The sequence below is a fragment of the Spermophilus citellus genome (assembly GCF_964194105.1).
Source record: "Spermophilus citellus genome assembly, chromosome: 14".
Classification (NCBI taxonomy): domain Eukaryota; kingdom Metazoa; phylum Chordata; class Mammalia; order Rodentia; family Sciuridae; genus Spermophilus; species Spermophilus citellus.
The window spans coordinates 91,236,197-91,262,963 of NC_138194.1; the positions used below are offsets into that span (position 1 = coordinate 91,236,197).

General features: G+C 45.7%; 1 protein-coding gene across 5 annotated transcripts in view; it reads right to left on the minus strand.

The window, feature by feature from the left end:
- The window catches only part of LRATD2 (LRAT domain containing 2), a 122,801-nt gene extending 109,365 nt beyond the window's left edge, over positions 1 to 13,436 (minus strand). For 2 of the 5 annotated variants that reach the window (XR_014018739.1, XR_014018740.1), the window contains exons 1-2: positions 12,999 to 13,436; positions 11,237 to 12,469 (exon numbers count right to left, since the gene is read on the minus strand). Coding sequence is in view for 2 of the 5 variants with exons in the window: in XM_081265825.1 (XP_081121951.1) it covers positions 11,441 to 12,373 (933 nt within the window). In the remaining 3 variants the exon portion in view is untranslated. Of the gene's footprint in view, positions 1 to 7,936; positions 8,926 to 9,985; positions 12,470 to 12,560; positions 12,744 to 12,998 lie in introns of those variants that run through there. The other 3 variants (XR_014018741.1, XM_081265825.1, XM_081265826.1) reach the window with 3 other exon arrangements.
- Positions 13,437 to 26,767: the final 13,331 nt, after the last annotated feature.

Consider the following 26,767-nt stretch of genomic DNA (forward strand, 5'->3'; position numbering starts at 1 on the left):
ATATACTTTGCATTTGAACTTCTTTTGCATTAAGATCATGAAAATGTAGCAAAATTGCTGGGTATGGTGGCACAGGTCTGTAATTCCAGTGACTTGGGAGGCTGAGGCTGGAGGATTGCAAGTTCAAGGCCAGCCTAAGCAACCTTAATGAGACCTTGTCTCAAAATAGCATAAAAAGGGTTGAAGGTGTAGCTGAGGAGTAGAGCAATCCTTGGAGTACACACACACACACACACACACACACACACACACACTAACAGAGTTACAAAACAATATTAACAAAAGATATTACTAGGCAGGGCAAGCCAAGATAAGTGGTAAACAGGGAGGCAAGAAAATGATCAGGACTTTACAGTGACATCTATGCTCAGAACTTCACCTCTTGGGTTGTCACATTGAGGGAAACCCAAGGTTCGGATTTCACGGTGCTCTTCATTTGCTGGCATGCGCACGTGGGTATGTGGTGTGCATTTTCACAAATTATTTATTTATGACATTTCCCAAATGCCTGAGACCAGATGGCTTGAGCCACTACAGAGCTGGGTATGGTACCTTCTCTGACTAGCTCTATTGAACTGTTTGGCTTGATCTGTCCCAATCAGAAACTCTCCTGTTAATTGAGTCCGGTACTGAGTGGTGAACACAGGGCAATATTGGAGAAGGGAAAATGGAACACAACAGCCACCGGTCCTTGAGCACATAAGCTCTTGTCATGACTGGTTCTGGCGAATTTAAGTATATTACCACTCACTCCATACCTGTGCAGGGTAGTTGACTGATGGTAGTTGACTGATGTATTATTTTCATTTTGCAAATGACTACTTATATCTGCCTGGGTGGCCTAGCAAAGGGAGGGGCTGGGGTGAGCCAAATGGATGCCTCCCAGGGTATCTCTCAGCTCCTTCGAAAGAGAGAAGTGCCCATCCTTTCAGGTTGGGACGCATGTGCTATTCTGGGGTCAGTTGCATGATATTAGACAGAAGAGGATAATTTTGCTGTAGAAAAATGAAGATTCCTGCAGTTTGTCCTTACGTAACCTACTTGGCTGAAATCTATATCCACAATATGAAAAAAAACAAGTAATTAAGGAACTTGTAAGGCTTACTCTTACGCTCACACCCTTCCCCCAACCACACGCAGAGAGAGAGGTGTGTGCTTCTGTCAAAAGCAAAGAGTTGAAGAGAGGGGAGAACAACAGCGTTGGAGCTTCTTTCTGATCAGACCTGCCCTACCTGCTTAACCCTGCCTAGGACGCGACACTGGGCCCCTCCCCACCCCACCACGTGAGATTAATTGTCCCTGATCACAGTCCAGGTGTCTGTCTGTCCCATCATCAGGCTTTATCACCAGGTTTGGCCTGTGTTGCTCACTGTCCCCAGGGCAATGTGGGCAGGTGCCTAAACCACCCAGAATTCCTCTTTCTAGTCCCCATGACAGCCAGGCTGCTTGGTCTCACAAATACCTCAAGGGTGACTGAACACCATCCTGGCCCAGGATGTCACCAGGCCTGGGGAAGAAAGCAGCAGGGCCTGCAGAGAAGTGAGGTAAAAGTGGCTAGAAATAGCCCAACTCAAGTCCCCAGTTCCTGCTGATGAGCAGAATCACAGCCTTTGGGACAGGAGTCCCCTGTGTTTCTCCTTTGCTAGCAAAATAATGAGCCTTCTTTTTCCCAAAATAAATAAATAAATAAATAAAATAAAAATAAATAAAAGAAAAAAAGAAAGAAAAGAAATAGTACAACTCTCAGCCTAGGGGAAAAGAAATGAAGAAAAGGTCAGATGTAAAACTGTCCTGTAGGATGTTATAACAGGGAGACCTTCGTCAAAGCCCACAACGCATGACATACAATGATGAGCCCTCATGTAAACTATGGCTTCAGATGATGAGGCTGGGCCAGTGTTAGCTCATTGATCACAACACAGGAATCACACGGATGCTTGACAGTGGTGCAGCAGGAGGGTACAGTATGTGGGAAGTCTCCGTGAACCTAAAAACAGTGCTAAAAGATAAAGTTTATTAATTTTTTAAAAGATACTAAAATATATTTGAAAAAAGAACTACCACCATTTGATACTTTATAACTTTATGGACAAACTTCACTTTTTCTGAAATATGAGAAAAAATGGACTTAGAATAAATCATGACAATCCACTGAGACAGAATTCATTCTCTCTGTGGGCTGTGACAAATTGGCCAAGAGTGGAGCCAGGTAGCAAAGGGAAATGGGCTCTGGCTTAAAGGGGGAAAAGAATGAGTTTTGAATAAAGTAATATTAAAAAATAAACAAAAGATCTCTAAATGCTTTTCTAAGACAAAGGAGACCTGAATAAATTTTATTCCTATCATCATCTTTTTTTTCCCCATCCATATTTCAGGTTTGGTTTCTAGTATTTCATATAATGACAAAATTTGCCAGTTCAAAAACAAACCTTTTGTGTCTAGTGCCCACTTTTCCCAACAAAAGCACTTCATGAAATTCAATTATTATCATTAATTGTATAATTAATTTGCATATGATTAATTTTGTGATTTTAGATTTATTATTATAAAACTTTATAGGAATAGAGTTTAGAGAATGGAGGAACAACTGTTTGTTAAAATAAATGTAAAGCAACTGGGACATCTATGACCATTTCAAATACTGAGGTTACACCTGGAATCTTGTCACAGACCGCTACTAGAGCTGGTGCCACACAGATAGAAATGCAGAGCCTAGGTCTAAGCAAGGTAAAAGGGACTTGTTCAAGGGCACTGATCGTGTTCAAATCAGAGACGTATGTGGCAGAGCCATCGCCACCCACTTAGGTAAGGGACCTGTGATCCCCGTGACTTATCAGGCTAATGAGCAGCTCTGTGAGTGAATGAATTTTAGATAAGTCAGGGTGACTTACGGAAGTTACTAACTTGCCACAGTCACAGAGCAGGTCAAAGGCTGGAGCCAGGATATGAGGCCTGTGTTACCTGATCTCCACCTGTTGGTGTGGGGGAAAAAGTCACCAAAAGGGAGATGGATGGACGATGGATAGATGGAGCTGATGGAGGAGGAGCTGTCACTAAATGCTCAGCCACAGGGAGGGAGGGGTAATTCTGGGATGGTCCCTCTTCCCCTGAGGTCTGTTATCTTGATAAGAACCTAAAATCCCCTTTGGCCAAGTTGCCTCCCTTCAGTTCCTGCTCATCTCCCCTTCCAGTCTTGCCTCCCGGGTGCTACCATAAGAGTGACATAGCAATGCTATTCAAGTAACATTGCAAGCAGGAATGTGGGAGCAGAAGAGTTTTCTCCACGGTGTGAGGAGAAGGGCTGGGAGGGGGTGATGGGGCATCTTCCAGTGGAGGAACAGCAGCCTGGGGTTTTGGAGACCACAATTCCTGTTTCAGCCAGAAACTGTCATTTATTAGCTTTGTGACATCAGACAATTTCTCTAAACCTGCTTACTCAACTATAAAATGACGATAATATTAGGATCTGTCCAGAAAGTCTGAGATTATGACTAAAACAGAACAGTATGGGCAAGGGGACATCCTACCTGTTAATGTCATCACTGTAAAATCCTTTCTTATCCTTCCGGGACCATCTAGCATCTAGTGCCTTAAACATTCTCAGTAAATAGGTATTGGATTAATGAGTAAACATAATAAAATGTGCAAACAAAGGTAATGGTTCATCTACGAAAGATCAAGGCTCCACAAACATTTCAAACACTATGACACCTGCTAAACAACAGGTGGAGGTCAGGTAACACAGAAATGAGAATCATCTCTTTCATATCTTACTAATTTCTTGTAGCTAGGTAAGAAAGTCTGCAAGACCAAAGGGAAGATCTCCCTCTCCTAGACAGTATCTTTATTTAATAGGGTATTTCTGTGTTTGTGTGTGGAGATTGAACCCAGCAGTGCTCTACCAATGAGCTACACATCCAGTCCTTTTTTATTTTATTTTGAGACAGTGTCTCCCTAAGTCCCTGAGGCTGGCCTTGAACTTGCAATCTTCTGCCTCAGCCCCTGGAATCACTGGGATTACAGGTGAGCATCACCCTGATGGCAAAAAAAAGGCTTTTGAGGGATGGGGGTATAGCTCAATTAGTAGAATGCTTGCCTTGTGTGCACAAGAACCTGGGTTCAATCCCCAGCACCATACAGATGATGATGATGATAATGATGATGATGATGATGATGATAATAATAATAATAATAAAAGACTTTTGAACATATATATGACCAAAGATTTTCCAAGCTAATCATAATGGTTACTCATTTGGGTCTCAAAAGCATTGTTTTATTTTGTCCTCACAACCCCCCTTTAAAACTCATATGGTACTATTATTTTATTACATATTAATGCTTATGTTGGTTTATGTTAATATGAAATGCTAAATATAGAATTATTTTACAAAAACAACTGAAGTTCAGAGAGTTAAGTGAACTGACCGGCGTCACAAGTACATTGTACAGAGGAGGAAACAGTTTCCGAGAGAGTAGGTAACTGCTCCCAAGGTTCCCAGCCTACGAATCAGCAGAGGCTGGAGCAGAGAAACTCAGGACTTTTGACTACAAAGCTCTAGTTACTATTGCTTACTGGGTACCTGTGTATCTACAGTTTAGTTGTAACTGAAAACCCTCCCAGTTGTGAGATCAAAAAGAACTCACTGAATAGCAAGATAACCAGACCCTGGGAGTTGACCACATGGTTCAAGTTTCTCAGAGGAGGCAGCCCAGGTGGCCACACTTGACCCGGCACTGCACACTGTATGACAGCAGTGGCTTGCCAGCTGAATCACCAATCACAGTTTCAAGGTTGTAAAAGCTCTTGCTGTTTTAATGCTCTTCCCATCCAGTCTGCTAATGCCACCTGTCCACTCACCTGTGTTGGGCAAAGGCCTGAACTCTCACTCCACCTGCTAACCTGATTGGTAACTTCAGGCCACAAAAGCATTAGCAGGACAACCAGCAGTGCTCAAGGCAGAGAGGACAGAGTCCTTCCCAGCTGTCCCTGTTTAATGCATCCTGAAAGCCACTGCTGTGTTCATCCCCTTCAAATCACTGTCACAACAACCTTGAGATATCTAGGAACTTCCAAGTCAAGCAAAGCTCAACCCCAAATGCATTCACTCACTCAAATTCTAGTGATGGTTTCTGCCTGGTTCTTTGTTAAGCACTGAAGACACATGAAACAAGCTGGACAGGTTGTGCAAGGAAGCCCAGGGGAGAGATGAATGAGCACCAGTAGCTAAAGCAAAAGCATCTGGGGAGCACTTGAGCTTCATAGATTTCCTCCCCAGACTTCCTCCCTTGCTTAATGTAATCAGAGACCATTCCAAAGCAATTGGCTTTCTGAATCCTCCACCTTCCCAAGGCTCCACATAAATACTACAACCTGAGGGAAGGCTCCTCTGACTCACCATTAGAGAAATCCTCTCCCACACACCTTGCATATTTCCTCCATTCCATCTATCTCACCCAGAAGATAACTGAATACCTTCTTGTGAATTTCTTTTTGGTGATTAGTGATTAGAATGGAAATGACAAAGACAGAAACTAGGGATCTCATCCATCTTTGCATATTAGGCCCTGGGAATTGAGGAGCCTCCCAGTTAAGTACTGAGTGAATATTAGTGATATCATTTTCTCCCTCATCACCAGTTGCCTCTCCCTGCACGTCTCTGGTCTGATTTCCATAGGACTACACACTCCACGTGGTCATCTACCACCAGTTTTCAAACTCCAATTAAACTTACACACACATCTGCTTTATTTGTATACCTATCATCAGCACTTAACAGGGCCTCCATTTATTATAATCTGTACTATATATGTGAGTGAAGTTTTTTTTTTTTTTTTTTGGTGGGGGGAGGGTACTGGGGATTGAACTCAGGGGCACTTACCACTGAGCCACATCCCCAGCCCTTTTGATATTTTATTTAGAGATAGATATTTCCTTTTACTGAATTTACCAGGAAAACTGCCTATTAAACAAATACAGCAATTTTATCTGTAGAATAAATGCAAAAGCTGAGTTGCTCAGGGCCTTGCTAAATCGATGAGTTTGGCTTTGAACTCACAATCCTCCTGTCTCAGCCTCCTGAGCTGCTGGGATTACAGGTGTGTGCCACTGTGCCCAGCTGATTTTTCTTTCCTTAGAAACAAGCTCAGGGGCAGGATCACTTCTAAAAAAAAAAAAAAAAAAAAAAAATAAGACCTCTATGTTCTCTATGTTCTAGTTCCTAGTGTGGGGAAAAAAAATGAGAAAGTTGGTAGAATCAAAATAAAAAATGAAGCTGGGCCAGGCATGGTAGTAAATGCCTATAATTTTAGCCACTTAGGAGGCTGAGATTTGAGAATCACAAATTCAAGGCCAGCCTCAGCAAATTAGTGAGAACCTGTCTCAAAAAAAAAAAAAAAAAATTAAAAGTATTTAAGGGTATAACTCAGTGGTACAGTGCCCCTGGGTCAATCCCTAATACCAAAAATTGATAAATGAAATAGGGAGGTTATGAAGGAAGGGTCCTTACATGCGATTGCTTGATATAACTATTGCAAAAGACTCTGCTGGAACCACTAGCTTGCAGAGTCCATCATGACCTTGGACAAAAAGTAATTCTACAAGGACACCTGCCTGGCTATTGCCGGTTCAACCTGACTGACACCACTCTTCTTGTTAATCATTGTGGCCAAGGATTATTTTAAAATATCTGATGTGATCCTTCTCATTTTTATCTTCAAAAACTTTCCCTTGCCTCAGCCTCTGCATATGCTCATAGTTCACTCCGGCACCCATATCCCACTGCTATGCTGGACTCTTCTTAATATCACTCTTCCTTGGAAAATCTGATGTTATTTCAGATGGATACTAGGTTGGGGCTCAGCATCCACCCACCTGTCATACTTATTGCAAGAGCAGATGCAGAAACAAGACAGCTTTTGCATTTATTCTACAGATAAAATTGCTGTATTTGTTTAATAGGCCGTTTTCCTGGTAAATTCAGTAAAAGGAAATAAAAGCCCTCTGCACATATTGTGGGGGTCTGTTCATTTTTCAGATCCTTTTAAATGCTTTGAAACATATCATTTTCTTACATTAAGCAAGCTCAGTCCACTTAGGAAAAATAGGCACAGCAGCCTCCACCAAAACCACCCAAGAATAAATGCACAGTCTTCTTAGGTTCTCCTTCCTCTGCTTCCGAAATGAGGCCAATGACAAATTAGACTCCCACACCGGGGCTTTCAAAGTGACTTCATTACTGCTTGAGTTTCCTATAACCTTCAGCATTCAACTTCCTTAAGATCCTCATAGAAGCCGGTTGACAAAGCTTATTTGAAAACTCTTGGGATTATGGTGGCTTCAGCCACTGGGATAGGGTGTGCTAAGGCCTCTGGGGTTCCACATCTTCCCCCTACCAACTGCTGGCAACTGCATTGCTGCTTATCATGCCGACAGCACCATGTGATCACATCTGCCCATTGCTGTAATCAAATCATGTGGTGAGCATGCTCCTTTTAACTGGCACTCAAACCACCCACCCAAGACACAACATGGGTTACCGAACAGCATAACTTCTTAGTGTAGACTCCACAATGAGAACATGGTTTCCAGCAATTTTTGCATTGATTCTGAAAATCAATGTGTATTGAGAATTTATGTTTATAAGATGTTTTTCATGACCGATAGCTTAAAAGCAATGGGTGATTAATTCTCACACCGTAAATGCAAGGTTTTGAGTCACTAAATGAATTCATCAAAATGTTTACTAAGCAATGCAAAGATGATACATACTAACATTCTGAGAAATTATAGTAAGTTCAATAGCTTGAGCTTGGATCAAAAATATCAGAAAATAGTACAATATACAAGTGGAAAAAATATGAATTCAGTGTTCCCTAATAGATGGCTTATTAGAAAACCTCAAGCATTTTTCAAAAGAACTTGATGGGTTTTATTTTAATAAGACAGAGTGAAGAGGAAATGGCTTAAAAGATATCAATCTTTTATTTAACTAAGCACTGCCCTTCATTTTGAAGGAAATGATACAATTTCAAATTGGAACTTCCTTCTCAAGAAGTGGTATAAGAACATAACATTGATTTAACATACAACCTTCAACAAAAAATAAGGTTTATACAGTTTTCTAGGAAATGAAATGCATAAGAACTTCATCCTGTTAGTGTAATTCTCCATGGCTCACAAGAACAAAACAACATAATGAAAAATTGAATAAACCAGTCAAGTTACAGTTATCCTGATTTAAAAAAAAAAAAAAAAATTCACAAGTAAAATCTAACTTTCCAAACAAATCTTACGACTGTGATCACACAAGACTGTATTCTAATTTGTAAAAAATGGTTAGACAAGCACATAATATCAAGAGTCTTCAACACAGTGAATCCCATTAAGAAAAAAAAAAAAAAGAAAGAAAACAAAACAAGTAGTCCTTAAATTTTCTTAGCTCTCCATAGCATATGTCATATAAAATTAAAAGTTTTGTTTCCAAAAAATATGTTCCATGTGGTTGTCGTGTGGTCCAATGGTGCTATTAGGGCCCGAAGCACCAGGGACACAAGAAGTATAACCACTGAAGTGTTTTTCTCATAAAAACTAAAAATTTTCTTAAAGGTCTGGAATAAAGTCTTCTGCTAGGCATTTTAGTGCTACAAAGTCATTTTAAATCAAATGTGGAATAAAAGCTACAAAAACTATGAGTTCTTTTAATATAAAAAGTTGTGTAGCTGAAGTTGTGGGCTTCTTTGACACACATAAGCAGTCTCAATAAAATATTTGCTCAGGTAAGAAAATAGAATTTGTCTGGTTTCATTTAGCCTACGTTCCAGTCGATGTCCTGCTTATCCCTGCCAGAGCTTCTGAGGAATATTGGAATCGATATTTCTTTCCTTCAAAGAGCATCCGTACAAAATAGTTTTAAAGTCTTAATCCTAAGGAGAAACAAAAATTATTAAATATATATATATATATATATATATTTTTTTTTTTTTTTTTCTAAAGTGCCAGATGTAGCCATTGCCAGGGCATTAAAAAAAAAAAAAAAAAAAGAATCACTTCTCCACAACACTGCCATCTTAAGAACCAAGAGTTGATCTGACCCTCTTTCTTGGAGCCTTCACCAGTTGGTTGTGGCTTTTCTTTAAGCATTATACGCCTAAGAAAATTTCCAGTGGAATCCCCTATTCCTAAGTATTACACATTTAGCATCTCTGGTGCCCTGTAGAAACACTGGCACTATGTTCCAGGAAGGATCATCTGGCACAGATCTATTTCCTATTCTAGTCCATTTTCAAGCCATTATCAAAAGCCTCTTCTTGGAGTGGTCTGCTCCTTAACTGAGCACACAGTAGCTCAGCGGGTTTTATAGGTGTTTTTCCTTCAAGTTGAGACTTTCAAGGCATCTCATTTGGAACAAAACACACTCACTGCTACACTCAGTGTGACCAGCAGATGGAGGTGGAGGGGTTGTCCTCTAGCCCAGAGTTGTAGGGCAGTGACAACTTTTTCTTTTATTTCCTACCACCTGGACAGTGGTCCTCCCATCCGTTAGATATAAATTCTCCTAAATGTCTTCACCCAATTTTATCTTGTACTGCTCTTCCATGAGCAAGAGAATATGAATGCAAAGCTGTGAGTATTAAACATGAAAACTAGACCTCCATTTCCAAGGGAGACTGGTTTTCCTTCAAAGTCCAGCAGGGCTAGAGTGTGGTTCACTTTTAACAATCAAAGGAACAGGACCTGTTTGGTGATCATTGTTAAATTAGGAGCACAGCTAATGCCCTATGACAGAAAGGTTTCATGGTGGGATATAAGAAGATCTGGGCATTTAAAAATTATGGCCTCAACTTCTATGTCTGAAAAAAGGAAGCAGACAAGAAAATCCTTAAGTCTTACTGCCTTGATTTAGAGCTCTCCAAGCAAAAAGCCCAAGGATGAAAAGGTGGTTGTGGATTACTCAAGTAGGGTTCTATTCCAGCTGTTGGCACACCCATAGGATACAAGGGCCAGGTGGGACAATTATTGAAAGCCTCCCACCAAAGCACACAGTAGCTCAGTAGCAGACCTGAGTGTATCTGCTCAGGCTGCCACTACCAGATGCCATAGCTATCAACCTATGTTTTAGGGCTGTCATCAGATTCTGTGCTGACTACACCAGGTGGCATCTGAAACGGAGGTCACCCCTCTTAACTGCAAAGGCTCTGAAGGGGTGCTCTCCAAGCAACAAGGAGACTGTTGCAGTATTAATAAGACTTTGCCCCTTGAATTAAAATGCATCAAGTGTGGCTGGCAAAATAAGTATCCTCCTAATGAAACAGGTCTCAAGCCCAAGATTTTACCACCAGCAGAACAGGAGAGAAGGTGAGGGAGATGGGCCAGTGAGAGGAAAATTTTTTAAAAAGGAAGAAAAATCACAGGATCACCACCAAAGCTATTTTTGAAAGGGCAGGAAGGAAGTCAAAGAGGAAATTAACTACCTTGCCAGGGCAGCACCGTTCAGCTGCTTCCCTAGTGGATACTTTATGGGGTGGCACAAGCCAACCCCATCTGTGACCTGTGGACCAGCAAAAGCAGGTTTAATTAGATCACAGACACAAAGGGCTATTCTCTCCTTTGCTAACAAATAACTGCAGCTCTAAGTGCCTACAACAGCAGGCAGAAAAACAAAGGCGCTGAACTGAACCTTAATTGAATCCTTCCCCTGACTGGCCCAGGACAATGATTTACTTGTAACCTGGAAAGGGGCGGGTGGAGCAAGAGACTAAGCTCCGGAAGACGAATTACTTGAGGATGGAGAAGGGAGGTAGTTTGTTCAACTATTTGTTACACTTAATAGGGGGCTGCTTGGTTTTGGTCTGATGGTCACAGACCACGTCATGGTTTCACCAGCCCTGGGCGCCCCAGGAATCCCATAAAATAAATCACACCAGCCTTCTGGATCCCACTCACAGCTCAGCGGGGGAAGACGATAAGCAGCTCTAGGCGCTGGCCATGGTGGCGCCTCCCCAACCCCCCTCTGGCCTTTGTACCAGGCATGCTCTGAGCTCAGTGTAGAGGGGGAAGCAGAGGCAATGGCAGGGCTCTGATAGGTACTCTGAACTTTTCTCCAACCTTGCGTGTTTAAGGATCGATTCTGAACCCAGATTAAGCAAGTCTGTCGTTCAGTTCATCCCACAACAGAAAGGAAGACAAGCCTGAGGGGGCCCGGAAGGAAATACTATCCACTCAAAGTACTCCTACCTGCTCCCTCTGTTCCCTTCCTCCTTCCCTGTTCACAGCCGGCTGCGTATTTCCCCAACTCTCCATTTTCCAAAGGGCCCAGGAATCCCAGAGGGGCCCAGGTGGCGGCAGAGGAGGGAGGGAGGAAGGGAGGAAGAGGAGATGAAAAGGGGCAGCAGCTGCTGCAAATAGCTCCCTTTTGCAGCGCTGCCCTCCACTCGCCCATCAGTGTGCCACTGCCTCTCCATCCTCCCCCTCCAAGCCTGGTGAAGGGGTGGGCTTGGGAGGCGGCGTAGTCCGCGCCGCATCGCTGTCGCCCTCGTCCGGCTCTGCTGGGTGCAGGTGCATGGCGAGCTCCTGCAGTACCGCCGCGCGTCCGATCTGGTCGTTACGCCGCTTCTCCATGATCAAGTCCTCCAGGCTCTGGAACTCCAGCGTGTGGCTGCGCTGAGCCGAGAGCTGAATCTGCAAGCGGTAGGGCTGCTTGCCGATGCGCAGCTCGCCGCCGATCTTGAATTCGCGCTTGCCATAGCGGCACCAGGCGGCAAAGCTCTCTGAGTTGCGCCAGCTGAGCTCGCGCTCCTTGGCGCCCACGTGCGCCAGCGCGTTGCGCACCACGGTACTGGGGCTCAGAGGCTTGTAGCGGTACAGATCGTTGACCACACGGCCGCGTCTGCCCTGGCTCGCGTCAGTCAGAAAGCTGTTGCTCACCTCCAGGCGGTGCAGGTGGACCACCTGGAAGTTGCCCACGTATACCGCCCAGTGCGGGTACTGCGCCTGAGACACAAACTCCACCAGGTCACCTGGATTGCACTTGTTGAGCAGGTTCTCCGGTGTGTAGGTGCTCAGCACCGCCGAGCCCGGCGCAAAGCTTTTCTGGTAGATGCACTCGTCGCGATAGAACACTGAGCACTCTACCTCGTGTAGCCGCGGGTCGTAAGGCTGCGGCGGGGGTAGCGGCGGCCGCTCCCCACAGTCAGGCAAGCCACCGCCATCCAGCCCTTGGGGCGGTGGCTGTGGCTCCACGTCCTCGTCGTCATTGGAAAAGATATAAGAGACACCGATGCGGGGACCGTCGTCCCGGTCCACACCAGTAGGGTCGGCCGTTGGAACTTCCTTGTAACTTAGGTGGGTCAGTTTCTCCACCTGGTTGCCCATCACGCTGTGGACGCACGTTCACACCGCCGCGAGGGGAGAAAGCGAAACCGCCACTAGGGTCATTGGCACAGGTCCCCGGACAGGGGCTGCGGCCACCTGTTGGAAGAGAAAGCAAGAAAGCCATATCTGTAAGAGTCCTTCCAGGTAAAAGACATTTTGTTAAGAGAAAGGAGAGGAGACCGAGCACCTGGGGCCATTTTAGGAGAGTCTCGATCGTAGCGCGCCTTTCTTCTCCTCTAAGGTCGAGATAACAAGAGATAAGGCAACTCAGCTCTCCCCCGCCACCAGCATTCACCTGGTCGGGGCAAAAGCCATTGCATCAGTGGCTCTTGCCGCTTCCGCCCGCGCCCTACCTGCCAAGCCCAGGCAGGAGGGAAGAAGGAAATAGAAACTTTACTCCAATCTCCCCTTTCCAACTCCCACTCCCACTGCAGGCCCTAACTGGCCCCGGAGACGTCCCTCAACGCCTTCCTCCCCGGGGAACAAGCGAGGATTCCGCAGCGCGGCCCGGGCAGGTGAGCCACCCCACCTGGCTCACCTGCGGCGCTTCCTCCTCGGGCGCCTTTCCCCTCCCCCGCGCTCGCCCGCCCTCGGCTTCGGCTTCGGGTTACCGGCGCTAACTCACCCGCAGGGAGGTGGAAGCCGAGGGAAATTGGGAGGGGCCCCTTGCCGCACCCCGAGACTTCTAGGACGAGTTTGCGGGTGTGGGCTCCGCAGTCCCTCCTCGCCCAGCACTGGCGGCAGCGACGCTGGGCAGGGGGTAGAGAAGCATGTCTTCCCCGCGGCTGGGTGGCGCCCCAAGACTTGAAGGTGGGGGGCAATTCCTGTTCACACCGCGCCCCCTCCCTCCCGCAGGCCCTGCTGGCCGCGCTCAGCCAGCTCTCGAGGGACGTGGGGCGCGAGGAGAAGAAGGCAACCTCGCTTCCCGGCGGCGGTAGCTCCCGCTCGGGCCGCGCGAGCAACAAGCGCCGGAGCGGGAGGGACGGATTGTAGATCCGGCTCCGGGCTCCCGGGCGGGAGCGCAGCCCGTGGCATTTAAAGAGACAGGCGCTAGCTCCAGAGCTCAGGTCTTTCCCACACGGTGCTGAGCCGCCGGGATCCCCACCCCCGCCCCGCCCACCCGGGCCACGGGGCTCCGCCCGGGCCACGCCCCCTCTAGAGGGGTTTAAATCCCGCTGATAAATAGGCAACCCTCTAACTGGGGCCGGCCCCCTACCCAGGCCCCTTGGTGTTTGGCTGCTTCCGTGTTTTTCAGAGCTGGTGTTCTAAGAAGTTGAAAGGCAAAAGCTACCTGCCAGTCTAGAAATGAGGACGAAAAGGAGAGTTAGTGTTGCTTCTTTTCCCTTTCATTTCTTATTTCTCAGTACCTGGAGAGGGAGGAGCAGAGTCACCAGGGCTTTTGCTTATTTCTTTCCTTGTCCAGAATGTTATTTCTCGACCTCAAGATCATAGGAAGAGAGTCTTTACTGGCACGACTCGAGAAGCTCTTCAGCTCAGAGGCATTTCCAGTACAAGTAGTTTGAACTTTGGGGTAGAAAACAATTCAGAGAAAGGAAACGGTGTAAAACAGAATGAAGGCAGTTACTGGCTGGCATCTAAAACCGATGCGCTGTTTATTACGTGTCCCTCGAAGTTATACAAAGTTCATTTCATAACCTCTGTTGTTTCTAGAGAGTTGCCAGTTTGTTGAGTCCTGAGAAGAGTCATGTAGTAGTTGCAGCTTTTCTTGGGGGTGGGGGATGTAGGAATTGCCTAATTGTCCTTGAATTAGAAACAAATTAGCAGAGGCCCCTGGTGGATATATTTCCTTCCTGCTGACTTTGAGAAGGAAGTGACAGGAGTATTGCTTATTAACCTCCACCGCAGAGGACATTTTACCCCCTGCTGGCTTCATTTCTTGTACCTAAGATGTAGGCTACCAAAGTGTGTGTGTGTGTGTGGAGGGGATATTTATTTATTTATTTGAAATAATAGGCCCAGAATGGGGTTGAGAATTGTGGGCTTTGTTTACAATGGACAAGTTTAGGAAGCCCCCAAAACTAATTTCTTTTTTTTTTTTTTTTTTTTTTTAAGAGAGAGTGAGAGAGGAGGGAGAGAGAGAGAATTTTTAATATTTATTTTTTAGTTCTCGGCGGACACAACATCTTTGTTGGTATGTGGTGCTGAGGATCGAACCCGGGCCGCACGCATGCCAGGCGAGCGCGCTACCGCTTGAGCCACATCCCCAGCCCCCCAAAACTAATTTCTAAGAATGCAACATAAGACTTATACCCTGTTTTCCATCATTGTTTCTTCTAACTAAATTTTTCCAAGTAATGCTATTATTTATTCAGAATGTATACCAATCCCTGGAAACAGAAATATACTACTACTGTGATCCTTTTCGGTTTGAGAGAATAAAAAAAATCAATCTACTTATGTACCTTTAAGCCAGAACAATCAATATTGTCAGAGCTGTGATGGAAGTTAGTCCTTCAGCAAGTCTAAGATCACAGCATAAGCTAGACCAAAATGAAACTTCTGTGTACTGCATGTGCAGACTCAATTGAAATATTTTCAGACTGGCCTCAGACACATGTGATGGGGTGACACTCCTCTGGGCTTTTAAATAACATTCTCTGGGGCTGTTGCTAACTACCATTGAGTGTGGGTAGCTACCCATTTTATAGGGAAGAGTTAGACTGAGACAAGGACTAATCATCTCATGTCTGTCAGACTGGGAACCTCTGCTACTGGCAGATGTGGTAGGCCACGTTGCCCCCAGGTGGCACTGAGTGGGTTGACCAGGATCTGAAAATTCATAGAAGGATACCCTTGAATGACAGTCTGCTACCAAAGCTCTGAATCAGATCTAATGCTTGAGTAACTAGGCCTAGTTGTCTAGCTGCCTCTCCTAATTTCTCAAGGCTATCTATTCAGGTTAATTTCTAGAACTGACCAATATAAAGTTTCAGAGGGAAGACACCTACACTTATCAGTTATTCAATAAATGTTTGATGGATGGTTGAGGGAAATTCTTGGCCATGGATGAAGAATTACTGCCTGATATGGCTGGGAGGAAAGAAGTAGTGGTGCACACCTGTAGTCCTAGCAACTCAAGAGGCTGAGACAGGAGAATAGTAAGTTCAAGGCCAGCCTGGGTAGCTTTGCAAAACCCTGCCTCAAAATGAAAAGGTAGTGGAGATGTAGCTGAGTCCCCCTCCCACACATACACACACAACATGGGTTCAGCCTCCAGTACTGAAAAGTAATTGCTCTTTGGTTTTATAAGATAGTCAGTGAGTAAATGAAGAAATGATGCCTTTTGATAACCAGGGTCTGATAGATTCTTATATTAATGACCACCTGGGACTCACTCTTCATCCAGTCACCTTGAGCCCAAGGTCAGAGGTTATAAAATGGCTCCCCAAACATGCTTTGCACATCTCAGTTATTGTTTAATACATTTTAAGTGTGTTGTCAGCAATTTGAAAACTTGAGAGAGCTTATGAAAAGAATTCAGATTTTTAGCTTTACCTGATAAATCTGAGGCTGTGAGCCCATCAGGCCCATGATCCACAAAGAGCTGGCACTGAGTGACAGTTGCTTTGAGAGATGTGTTCTCTACTCTCCTTGCCTACCTGGGTCCCTTGCGTGGCCACCTTACATTTTATCACTTGATGATAGGTAATTCAGCACCTGATCATATACTACTTAGTATTATTCTCTAATTCATATATTTTAAATATCTCTTCTAGAGAGAATTTAATTCAAAATATATTTTTTGGATATACTTGGTATTATTATTATTATTATCTCCTACTAGTCTTATTCACTGTGCTATGTATTTTACAATAGCTTGCTAAGCTTTGTAGATATTCCTGTACCCATAGAATGGAACTCAGGGTTGTCGGATACAGAGACTCTTTAGGATACTGTGTCACGTCCTGAGAGAGGGGAAGTAGAGCAAGCTGAGGAGGTGAGCTGACTCTCGAGGCACATGGATACAGAGATAAATGATGGATAAAGTGCCTGCCATCAGGGGTCCTGGCCTGGTGGGGAAGTGCAACTCTAAGATTAATGATAGCTGCCATTGAGAGAACTCTTGATTCTTTTATAAAGAAGAATAAAATCTAGAGAATCTGTGGCTTCTCCTAACTGGTAAGTGGGAAGGTCACCACAGGTCTGCTTTGCTTCCAGGCCAATGCTTGTAACCCCTTGGTTTAAAGAGAGACAAGCAGATTATAAAATATTTAACAAATATTTGCGTGTCTGGTTTCACTGGGCTCCAGGAGACAGCCATGGACATGGCCGACAAAGACCCTGTTCTTATGGCATTTACATGATGATGGGACCAAGAAAATGATAGGTAAGAATGTCAGAGAGCAGGCTATGGAAAAGAATAATAGGGTCATGGGATTGAGTAAGTGTCACTAAGGAGAAAGTGATGGGAGGGGACCTACTTTGGATAAGATTTTCAGGGAGTACTCCTAAGGAAGTAGAATCTGAACTGAGAATGGATGGATGGGAAGGGCTGGCTTTGGTATTCTCCCCAGAAGGAAGACCAAGAGCAAAGACCAGAGAGGGAGGATTGGGGATTTTTAGGGAAAAGGAAAATATATGGTAGGTTGTGAGGAGCACAGCAGTGAGAGCGACTGCACTGGGGACACGGGAGAAGAGGCAGGCAAGCCTTTGGAAGGCAAGGCTGTTCTGCTGGCTGCCCTGTGGAAAATGGACCACAGGAGAAAGAAAGGAAGCAGGTGCCACCAAGGGCCAGGTCGTGGAGAGGACAGGCAGAAGGAGCCTGGTGAGCAAGGGACAGCCTATGAAAGTGCTGTCCCCCACAGCAGCCTTGACGTAAAGAAATGCTCATTGGATTTGAATGTTCTGCCCTCTTGCAGCTCTGTCCCCCAGCAGTGACCTGAGTGCCACATTCCACACCCCTCCTTGGAAGAGACACTCAATAGAAACAAGCCCAGTTGAATGCCAGGTAGTCACCCTCATGGTATTCCTGTTCAGATGGGTGGGGAATAATTGAGAATAGAGGTTACTACCTAACAAGGCCTGGGCCCCTGTGTTACAGGGGGAGTGGAGGTCTTCATTGGAGTGAATGGTCTGCTCAGAGATTGTATGAAACAGGAGCAGGAGGGACAGCAGAGCTGACTAGGCAGTCTGGAACTCTCCCTCTCTCCAGTCTGGGCCCCAGGTCCATGACAGCAGCACCCAGCCCATGGAGTTGGCTGAGAAACAGGGTGCTCTACTTCCCTTACATTGGAAAACTCTCAGATTGATTTAGGCCTGTTATTAATTGCTAGAACCTTAGGTGGTGAGCAGTAAGAAAGAAACCAGATGACCTTGTCCAGCGTCGTGTTCGCTGGGCCTCTGAGAGAGGGCTGGTGATCCTCTATGCCTCACTGTGAATCCCCAGCTAGGAAGTACCTTGTCAAACCTGAAGGCTGCATAGAAGCCAGACACAACTTACACCCCACAGTGAAAGCCAGATGATGATTCTAGTTTGAGAAGTGAAAGGATGACCATCTGTTGTGGGCATCTTCTTCCTCAGTCTCCATACTAATCCTGTGGCATTTCATAGATAAGAATGTCACACTCCATGTATGTGTAATACGTCAAAATACATTCTACTCTCATGTGTAACTAAAAAAGAACAAATTACAATTTTTTTTGAGGAAAGGACGTCGAAGTCCAAGGGAGGTCAATATGGGACTCTTGCTCATTGTAAAGGAGGCAGCTAGATTCAAATCCAAATGTATCTGCTCCAAGTCTGTTTAGAATACTGTGTCAAGCAGCCTCGAGGATCACCAGCATATGTGTTTGTTTGCTCAGTCAAAAAACTGGCAGTACGAGTGACCAACATGTCCTGGTTTGCCTGGGACTTTCTTGGCTTCAGCACTGAGAGCTTCATGGCTTAGCCTCCCTGGCCAGGTGCCTTCCTGACCTGGCCTTTTCTGAGCCAAGGGCTGTGGAGCCGAGGGCTGAGCTGGGAATGGCCCTGGGTTAGAGCAGGGAGAAGGGAGGAGAGTGAGGAGAATTGGGTGTTTGTGTCCTTACTCTTAAACAGACCCCTTTGTCCAGGCAGAGACAGTCATCCAGTAAAAGAGAGCACACATATTGCATATGTCACAGCCCGTTTCTGTCTTTCATTCTTTTTTGTTGGTTGTTTTTACATTGGGCTCCTCACCAGGTAAGGGCTGAATCTTTTCCACCTTTGAGAGCTCCTGGCCTGAGACTACTTTGCTTGACCCTCCCATCCCACCTACCTTGGATAATCAAAGGAGTGGTACACTTTGGCCCAATTATTATTTGACCTTCAGACTAAGGAGGGAGGCATAAAGATTGCTGGATGAGGCCTTTCTCCTTGTCTTCTGTACTGTTTTTGCTCAGGTCACCAGAGCAGGTTGGGCCAGACAGAGCTGGTCTGTCAGGTGGGCAGGGATGATGAGGAGGGGCCTGGAGAAGGGGCTTGGGCTGTAGCCCACCTCCATCCCTCAGCTCTCCATGCATTGGTCCTGGAGCCAGATTTTTTTATGAGGAAGCTGGAAACCTTTCCTGGAGGCGCTACACCCATGGAGTCTGTCCTTCCTGGAGGCCTGCTGTTCCTGGAGGCCTCTGCCACTGTATTGTTAATGTTGAGCCCCGGTTTGATTTGTGCTCAGGAGTCTGAGCTTGTAGCTGGGCTCCTGCAGGAGACTCATGAAAGATGCATTTCGCCAGGCAGTTCCAGGGGAGAGACTGGCTTAAATTACAGCTCTACAAATCCAAATATTGGCATATCTGCAAATCCAAACGTAGGGATTTAAAAAAAAAAATCTGAATTCTAAGAATCGTATTCTGCACTTCTCGTGTGAGAAAGGGAGGATGAGACATTCAGACAAGGCTGTCAATAATGAGAGAATCTGCGGCAGAGCAAAACCGACCTCCTGTTCTTTCCCTGGGCATTTTTCATGCTTCCGGGAAAGAGGAGCTCAGATGAGAGAGAAGCCAGCCTTGGTTCAGCATGGCTTTCTGCAGCCCAGGCTTGGGGGACCTCTACCCAGCACTCGGTAGAGGAGGGCTCAGCAAGCCTAGTTGGTCAATCCATCTTCTTTCCCCCATTTCTAGGCCAGGGGCCAAGGGATCCCCGTGGGTCATTCACAACACTCCAGTCCATTTACAACAGAACAGCCCTGGGGATCCTGTGTGATTCTGAGTCAAGCCAGGCTGTTCCTCTGCTCCAAGCCCTCCCCCAACTCGTCATCTCCTTTGGAGAGGGCCAGAGTTCCTATGGTCTCCAAGGCCCTGCCTGACCTGCCCTCACCTTTCTGTCTCTGACACCCCTGTCACTCATACCTCCAGACACACTGGTTCTTTGTTCTGGCCTTTTCCCCGTGGCATACCAGGGCAGGCATATTGCTTGCCCAGAATTCCAGCATTTACTGTTCCTCCTACCTGGACCACCTCCTTCCAGGTACCTTCATGGCATGTCCCTTTAAGTCAACTCAGTTGTCAGCTTCCTGCTAAGCCTGCTCTGGCCACTTCACTTGAAATTGCCCTCCCATACACACTCCTTATCCCCTGCAATGATTTAGATGTGGTTTGTCCCTGAAAGATTCCTGTATTAGAGGCTTGGTCTTCTGTGTGGTGTTGGGGCCTTTAAGAGGTGGGGCCTACTGAGAGTTGGTTAGGTCATTGGGAGCACAGCCCCTCAGAAGGGTTTAAGGCAGTTCTGGGATCTGGTTAGTTCCAAAGAGAGTTGTTATAAATGAGTGAGCCTGACCTGTCAACTCTTCTCTGGTTTCTTCTCCTGCCATGTTATCCCTTTCTCAGATACTTCCATTATTGTGATACCTTCAATCATGAGGCTTTCACCAGAGCTGACCAGAAGCTGAAGCCATAGTTTTGGACCTCTGAAACTGTGAGATAAATAACCCTCCTTTTTTTTTTTTAAGTAAGTATCCAGTCTCAAGTATTTTGTTACAGCAATGGAAAATGGACCAATACTTCCCCTGTCCTTTTCTATTACTTATCACATATTCTATTAATTTATCATCTTTTAGTATTCTGTATATTTTACTAATTTATTTTTATTTATCATCTTTCCCAGGATAGAAGCTCTATGAAGTCACTAGGGTATCCTCAGCTCCAGCAATAGTCCTTGGCACATGCTAGGCTCAATAAATTTTAGTTAGGTGAAAAAGTGAAAGGGTTTTTATAGGTTGTTTCTCTTCATCTTCACAGGTCTTATTGATAAAGAATTATTCTCAATTTACAAATAAGGAAATTAATTTTAAAACTTACTAAATGCTTGTAATACGCCAGACACTATAGTCTATGCAGTTGAGTCTCAGAGGGTTAAGAAATTGGGCCCAGGTAATAAGGCTAAGTTCATCAGAAAATGCAACACTATGCTGTCCCATGCGGTAGCCACTGTCACATGTGGCTGTGGAGCATCTGAAATGTCACTAGTCAGAACTGTTTTGTATCATAAATAAATACAAAAATTCACTCTGAATTACGACTTATTGTGTCAAATGGAGAATATTCTTAAAATTAATATCATACTGTTTCTTTTTTACTTTTTTCAATGTGGCCTCTGTAAAAACTTAAATTGCATGTGCGGTGGCTGGCACGTTGGGCTGCACCATATTTCTATTGGATGACACTCACTCTGCTAGCTATTTGCATTCCACCTTGGTCTCTGTCTTCAAGTGCATTTCCTCTTGGACTCTTGAGGGCAAAAGCTCAGTGACCTTGTCTTTCCTATAAGAGCAAAGATATGCAGAATGCATCAACAAGTCTCAGAGGTCCTAAAACACCTGTCTTAGTTCATGCTGTTATAACAATGAAAAATAGACAAGGTGGTTTTATAAACAACAGACGTTCATTTCTCAAGTTCTAAAGTCTGGAAGGCAGAGATCAGGGCACTAGGCTGGTTGGATCCTAGTGAGGGCCATCTTTTGGGTTGCAGACTGCCACCTTCTGGTTGTACCTCGTATAGCAGAAAGAGGACAGAAGAGCTATCTGGGACTGTTGTCTAAGAACAGTAACCCCATTCATGTGGGTTCCACCCTCAAAACTTATTACCTCCTCAGGGCCCTACCTCCAATGCCATCACATTGAAGGTAGGAATCACCATGCCGATTGGGGAGGAGACAAACTTTCAGTTCATAACAACATCTAAAGAATGTACGTCTCGCTCTAAGGACATCACTTTTAATGAGCAGTGGAAAGAGGGTGGAAGAGGCCTCCAGGTATGATGTGTCTTGTGCGGCTTCTTAATAAATCAGGCAGCCCCTGCACAAACCTGAGGGTTGGTCCTGTGAGGGAGAAATCCCCAGTGATATGGAGGTGAATGACGCTGACAGTCTCAGGGCTGGGCACTCACCCTAGTACAATATTGGGCACATTCTCATTGTCCACTCCTTGTCAACTGAAAGCAGCTTTCTGGGCAGCATGTGGCTACCTTTATGGACATGCTTCAACAGAATCCAGGTTCAATAGTAGCAGCTAACGCTTGTGGAGTGCTCATCCTATCCAGCAGCATTCTGAGAGCTGGGCATGCAATCAGTCTCTCATGCAATCCTCACCTGCAATGTCAGCATGATTCTCAGTTTCCTCACTTTTCAAAGGAGAAAACAGAGACATAACAGACAGCAGGCAATGCCAGATGGGAGTAACTTCTGGCCACCCACCTGGCCCAGACACTAATGGGTAGAGCCTAGTCCCTTTTACCCCAGTTTCTCTGAATGCTCAAGTCATCCCTTGGAGCCCGGGGCCCAGTGCCGAGGCCTGTTCTTCATAGGCTTCCCACCTCACCTCCTGCTGGTTCCCCATTGGCCCACCCTGCCCCAGGCCTTGGCTTCCTGACCACAGGAAGCTCAAGGTTGCTGCAGACCTTGAGGTGACTATTTCCTGGACCTGGAGGGCTCCCATCCTGTTATTCCCAAAGCTGAATTCTTTGCATTCCTGATGCTTTCAGCTCAAGTCCTCCAGAGGCCTTTGCCTGCCAGTTTGTTCTCCCCCCATTCTTCCCTGGGCCTTGGGGTGTCTCCTGCACAACCTTTCCACAATAGTGACCTTACTTCCTTATTTATCCTCATTCCTGGTCCCTGAAGGAGCCCTGGCTTTCCCGGGTCACTCTTGGACCCTGTGTAATGACCTCTGCCCAGTAAGTACTTAATGAATACGTGCAGAATAAATGAATCTGTTCAGATGAGCCAGCCTGTCTCATTCTGTTCTCCTTCAGAAAATCATTTTCAGTATTGGTCAGGTTTGTGAAACCAAGGTGTTGAGTGGTACCAGGAGAAAGCTGATAAAGTGGAGGTCAAAGAAGAAATAGGAAAAAAAAAAAAAAGAAAGAAATCCTGAGAAGAAGAAGATAATAAGGGCCTATTAAGTAGAACAGATGTCAAGAGAGGGTTTTTCTAAGTTTTCATCCGGAGCGGGGCTTGATGGCATAGTGAAGGATCGGTGGAGTTCTCAGGGTGCATGTCCAGGACTTGCCTTTGGTTAAAGGACAAGGCCTGGCCCTGGGCCCTGTGACCAAAGCTGAGTGTGTCCCTCTGGACACTGCAGCCCAGCTGAGCCTGGCCATCCAGTTCTAGGGGTCCTTACTGGACACTTGCTTTCTGCCAGGCCTCTTGCTCCGAGGGTGAGTTGACTAAGATGGGATCCCCCTCTAGAAGCTCACATCCCCTCACACCAATAGCACTTCCTGGGTGTCCAGTAAGCATTTTTAAAGTAGTGGATTCATGAGTGCATAGAGTTTGGCCTTTGTCTTAAGGGCCTGGAAAGTAATTGGGGATATCAAACAGAATGTTTAAAGACAGAGCTACGAGTTAGTAGAACAGCTGCGAGTTAGTAGAAGAGCTGCGTACTTACCTTTTGCAAATAGGAGGGGCTCTAATCACTCCATCCAGAGCTTTGAACCAGCAATAAGATGAAGTTTTGTCTCTCAGGTGGCAGCAGGACTTACTTTGTGACAGGCACTTTGTCACCTGGTAAACCCTCCCTGCCACCTCACAGGGTGTTATGATGCGCCTACCTATTCTATGGCAGGGTAAAGTGGACCTCCATACTGGACTCATCACCATCTGGGCTGGCTGATTTTAGGTGTAGACCTGACTAGATTAAGAAACCTGGGAAGGGGGTAAAACAGTTATCAGTTACTTCTGAGTGTGGCTGCGAGGTTGTTTCCAGAGGAGACAGTGTGACTGTGGACCAAGTGGGGACAATCGATGGGTACAAGCACCATCTAATGAGCTGGGGGCCAGATGGCACAAAGGAAGCAGCGAAAGTTGATTCCCCCCAACCCCCTTCTTGTGCTGGGACACTCTTCCACCTCAGACAGCAGAACTCCAGGTTCTCTGGCCTTTGGGCTCCAGGACCAACACCAGTGGCCCCATGAATTCTCAGACTGAGAGTTACACCATCAACTGCTCTGGTGCTGAAGCTTTGGGACTTGAACTGGACTATGCCACCAGCATCCCAAGATCTTCAGCCGGTAGACAACTTGTCGTGAGACTTCTCAGTCTACATAACTTGTGAGCATATTCCCCTAATAAATCCCTTCTCATTTACTTACTTACTGTCTGTCTGTCTGTCTGTCTGTCTGTCTATCTATCTATCTATCTATCTATCTATCTATCTATCCATCCATCATTTACTGGTTTAGTCTCTCTGGAGAATGCTAATCTGCCATCCCAGAGCTGGAAACTCCACAACCAATGGAATGTGGAGCCAGGCAGATTGGAGTCTAAGGCCACGATGCACAAGGTGCCCTTCTACTTCAATAGTTTTCATCCTGCTATTTGCACAGACCACAGAAGGAGCTTCTAGGTGAGGCAAAATACCACCATTAAGAAAGCCAACACATTTCTTTTTCCTCTTCCTTCTCCTCTAAGTGGGGTATAGAGCAGTTGACCAAGGGCTCCAGCTGAGTTGCTTAGACTATAGCATGCCCCTACAGATTTCAGAAGCAGCCCCATAGAGGATGGCCCCACAGGGTATTGGAACCTGAACTTTCTATATAAGGATTTTCCAGGGTGCCAAGGGATGGGGGATAACCTGAAGATCTTGACTAATTTGACAAATGAATTTATTACCAGGGAGGATCTGAGTCATTAGAGCTTTGGGGGCATGCCAACAAAGAGAAATAAATTGGATTTCAATGTGCAATACCCAATCACTGCATCCCTGCTGACACTTAAACACAGCACCAACCTGAGCATGAAGAATTCTTTCTGCCAGTTTGGCAAGGTCAAAAACATTCCCATTTCTACCAGGCAAATTCCCTTCACCTAGTGCTTTACAAATTCCTGTGCCAATTGCCAGGGACTAGATCAACATTTACCAAAGCATCATTGGCCTGTTTCCTTCCATTGTCCACAAGTCCCAGGGGCTCTGGCTTCCTCAGTCATTATGTGGATAACTTTCAGGCAGAATCTAACAGAGATTAATTTGGAAAACTCCCCTCTGAAGGTCTCTACTTAACTAGATTTCTGTTTAACTGGAGGTTGAGTAAAACCTGCCTGGTTGCATCCTTTGTTATTGAAAATCTTTTCAAACTGTGTTAGTTCACACATCTGCGTAAATTTCTGGAGTAGAATAAAAATAATTACATTTTTTTGCTCCATGATCAGGCATCTTGCAGTGCCTTGGGGCATTATTCTGCCGATCTGTTAGGATTAAAATTTAACCGCAGTTACAGATAGAAGAGAAATCAGGCTCTACCTGTTCTGAGCTGAAGAGGAAATTCATCCAACTTTGTAGAGAGCAGAATGGTCTCTTGCCTTCTCAGTGCCTAGCAGAGTGTCAGGGCCTCATTCTCAAAGATACTAAGAGTCAATAAATACCTGATGTGGACTTTTCCTTGCAGTTCTCCCCTGAATGGTGGTGACAGTATCTGTTCTTCACTGCTGGTGATTGTTCTGGATGTTGGGCTAAGGACTTCACTAGGTTACATCATTTCTTCTGAATTGCCATCAGTAAATGGACACTGGCGGGCTTCATCTCCACAATGGAGCCTCAGAGGGGCTGAGTGACTTGCTTCTGGGTCCTCCAATTAGGAGCATGGGTCTCACCTGGGAACTTATCAAAAAAAATGCAGGATTTACTTGACCTGCTGAAATAGAACTTTAATAAGACAATAGCCCTTTAACAAGACATCCACGTGACTATGGTGTGTGTTAGTACCTGGAAAGCATCAAGTTAGGGACTCAGTCTCTGAAGCCTGCCGCTTGTTTTAATCCAGCACTTTCTCTTTATTTTTGTGCAATCTCAGGCAAATCACTTGGCCTCTCTGTGCTTTAGTCCCTGGTTTTAACAGGATTCACCTCTCTGGGCTAGAGTGAACTCCAAGGTAATACATGTGGAGGGTCCAAGGAAGTTGAGGGCACTGTCCTTGCTCGTGCCTAGAAGGGGCTCCCTGGCTATTGTTGTTGATGATTTGTTGTCTTTGAGGGCTTGGTAGCCAGCCCACGATGTTGAGTTTCATGGTTATGTTATCTGTTTTCCTGATGGAAGGCTTCTGCTCCCTTGACAAATCTTCATCATTTAGTGCTGGGGCTCCTGGTGCCATTGAAAACCCGCTTGGCCAGGATCCTCTGGGGCCTGGCATCATCTGCTTGCACCCAGCATTCTGTACAGGTGAGTCCACCAGAGACCCTCCGAGGTGCCAGATGCAGGTTTTCCAGGCCTCAAGGCAGAGCTCTTCTGGTGCTTGGTCCTTCTGGGAGCTGGAACCACTGCAGTTCAGCTGGGAGAGAAGACATGCTTGGCTGGAGGGGAAAAGCAGTGAGGCTGGCTTCTGTCTCCCTTCTCCTTCTGTCACCATAGATGAAAGCCAGTGTGTCCACCAGAGAGACTGATGATCCCCCAAGCCTGCAGCCAGGAAAAGGCAGCAAGCAAAAGTGAGCCACCAGCCTAGCAGCATTGGCTGGAGATTTATATGGAAACCTACCCATGAACAGAAAGCCCCGGGATTGATAACAAGTGCTGGGTAGTTTGTTCTTGTGTGCTGAGATAAGGGTAAACAAATTTCAGGCTGTGATGTAAGCTCCTATCTGTAGACATTGGGACACGTCCTTTGCCCTGTTGCTGAGAGCTGGCTTGACAAACTGTCCCAGAGGCCTATATCTCAGAGACTCTATCAAAAGGTCATTCTGGGGCCCCAGTGTTAAAGGTAGAGGAATTTGCCTGGGTACAGGGGGACTTTTGTATCCTTGTGCATGTGCAAGCTCAGAAATTTGGCCATAGCACTAGTGATGGTATTTGGAAAATTCTGGAGCAACACCATGATGGCCTTGAGGAACTCAGCAGCCCAACAAGAAGAGAAAACATGCAGGAGACCCAGGAGACATACGTTCCCACTGCAGGCCACACTTGTCCTTGGTTCCACAGTTGAAGCCACCTGACCTG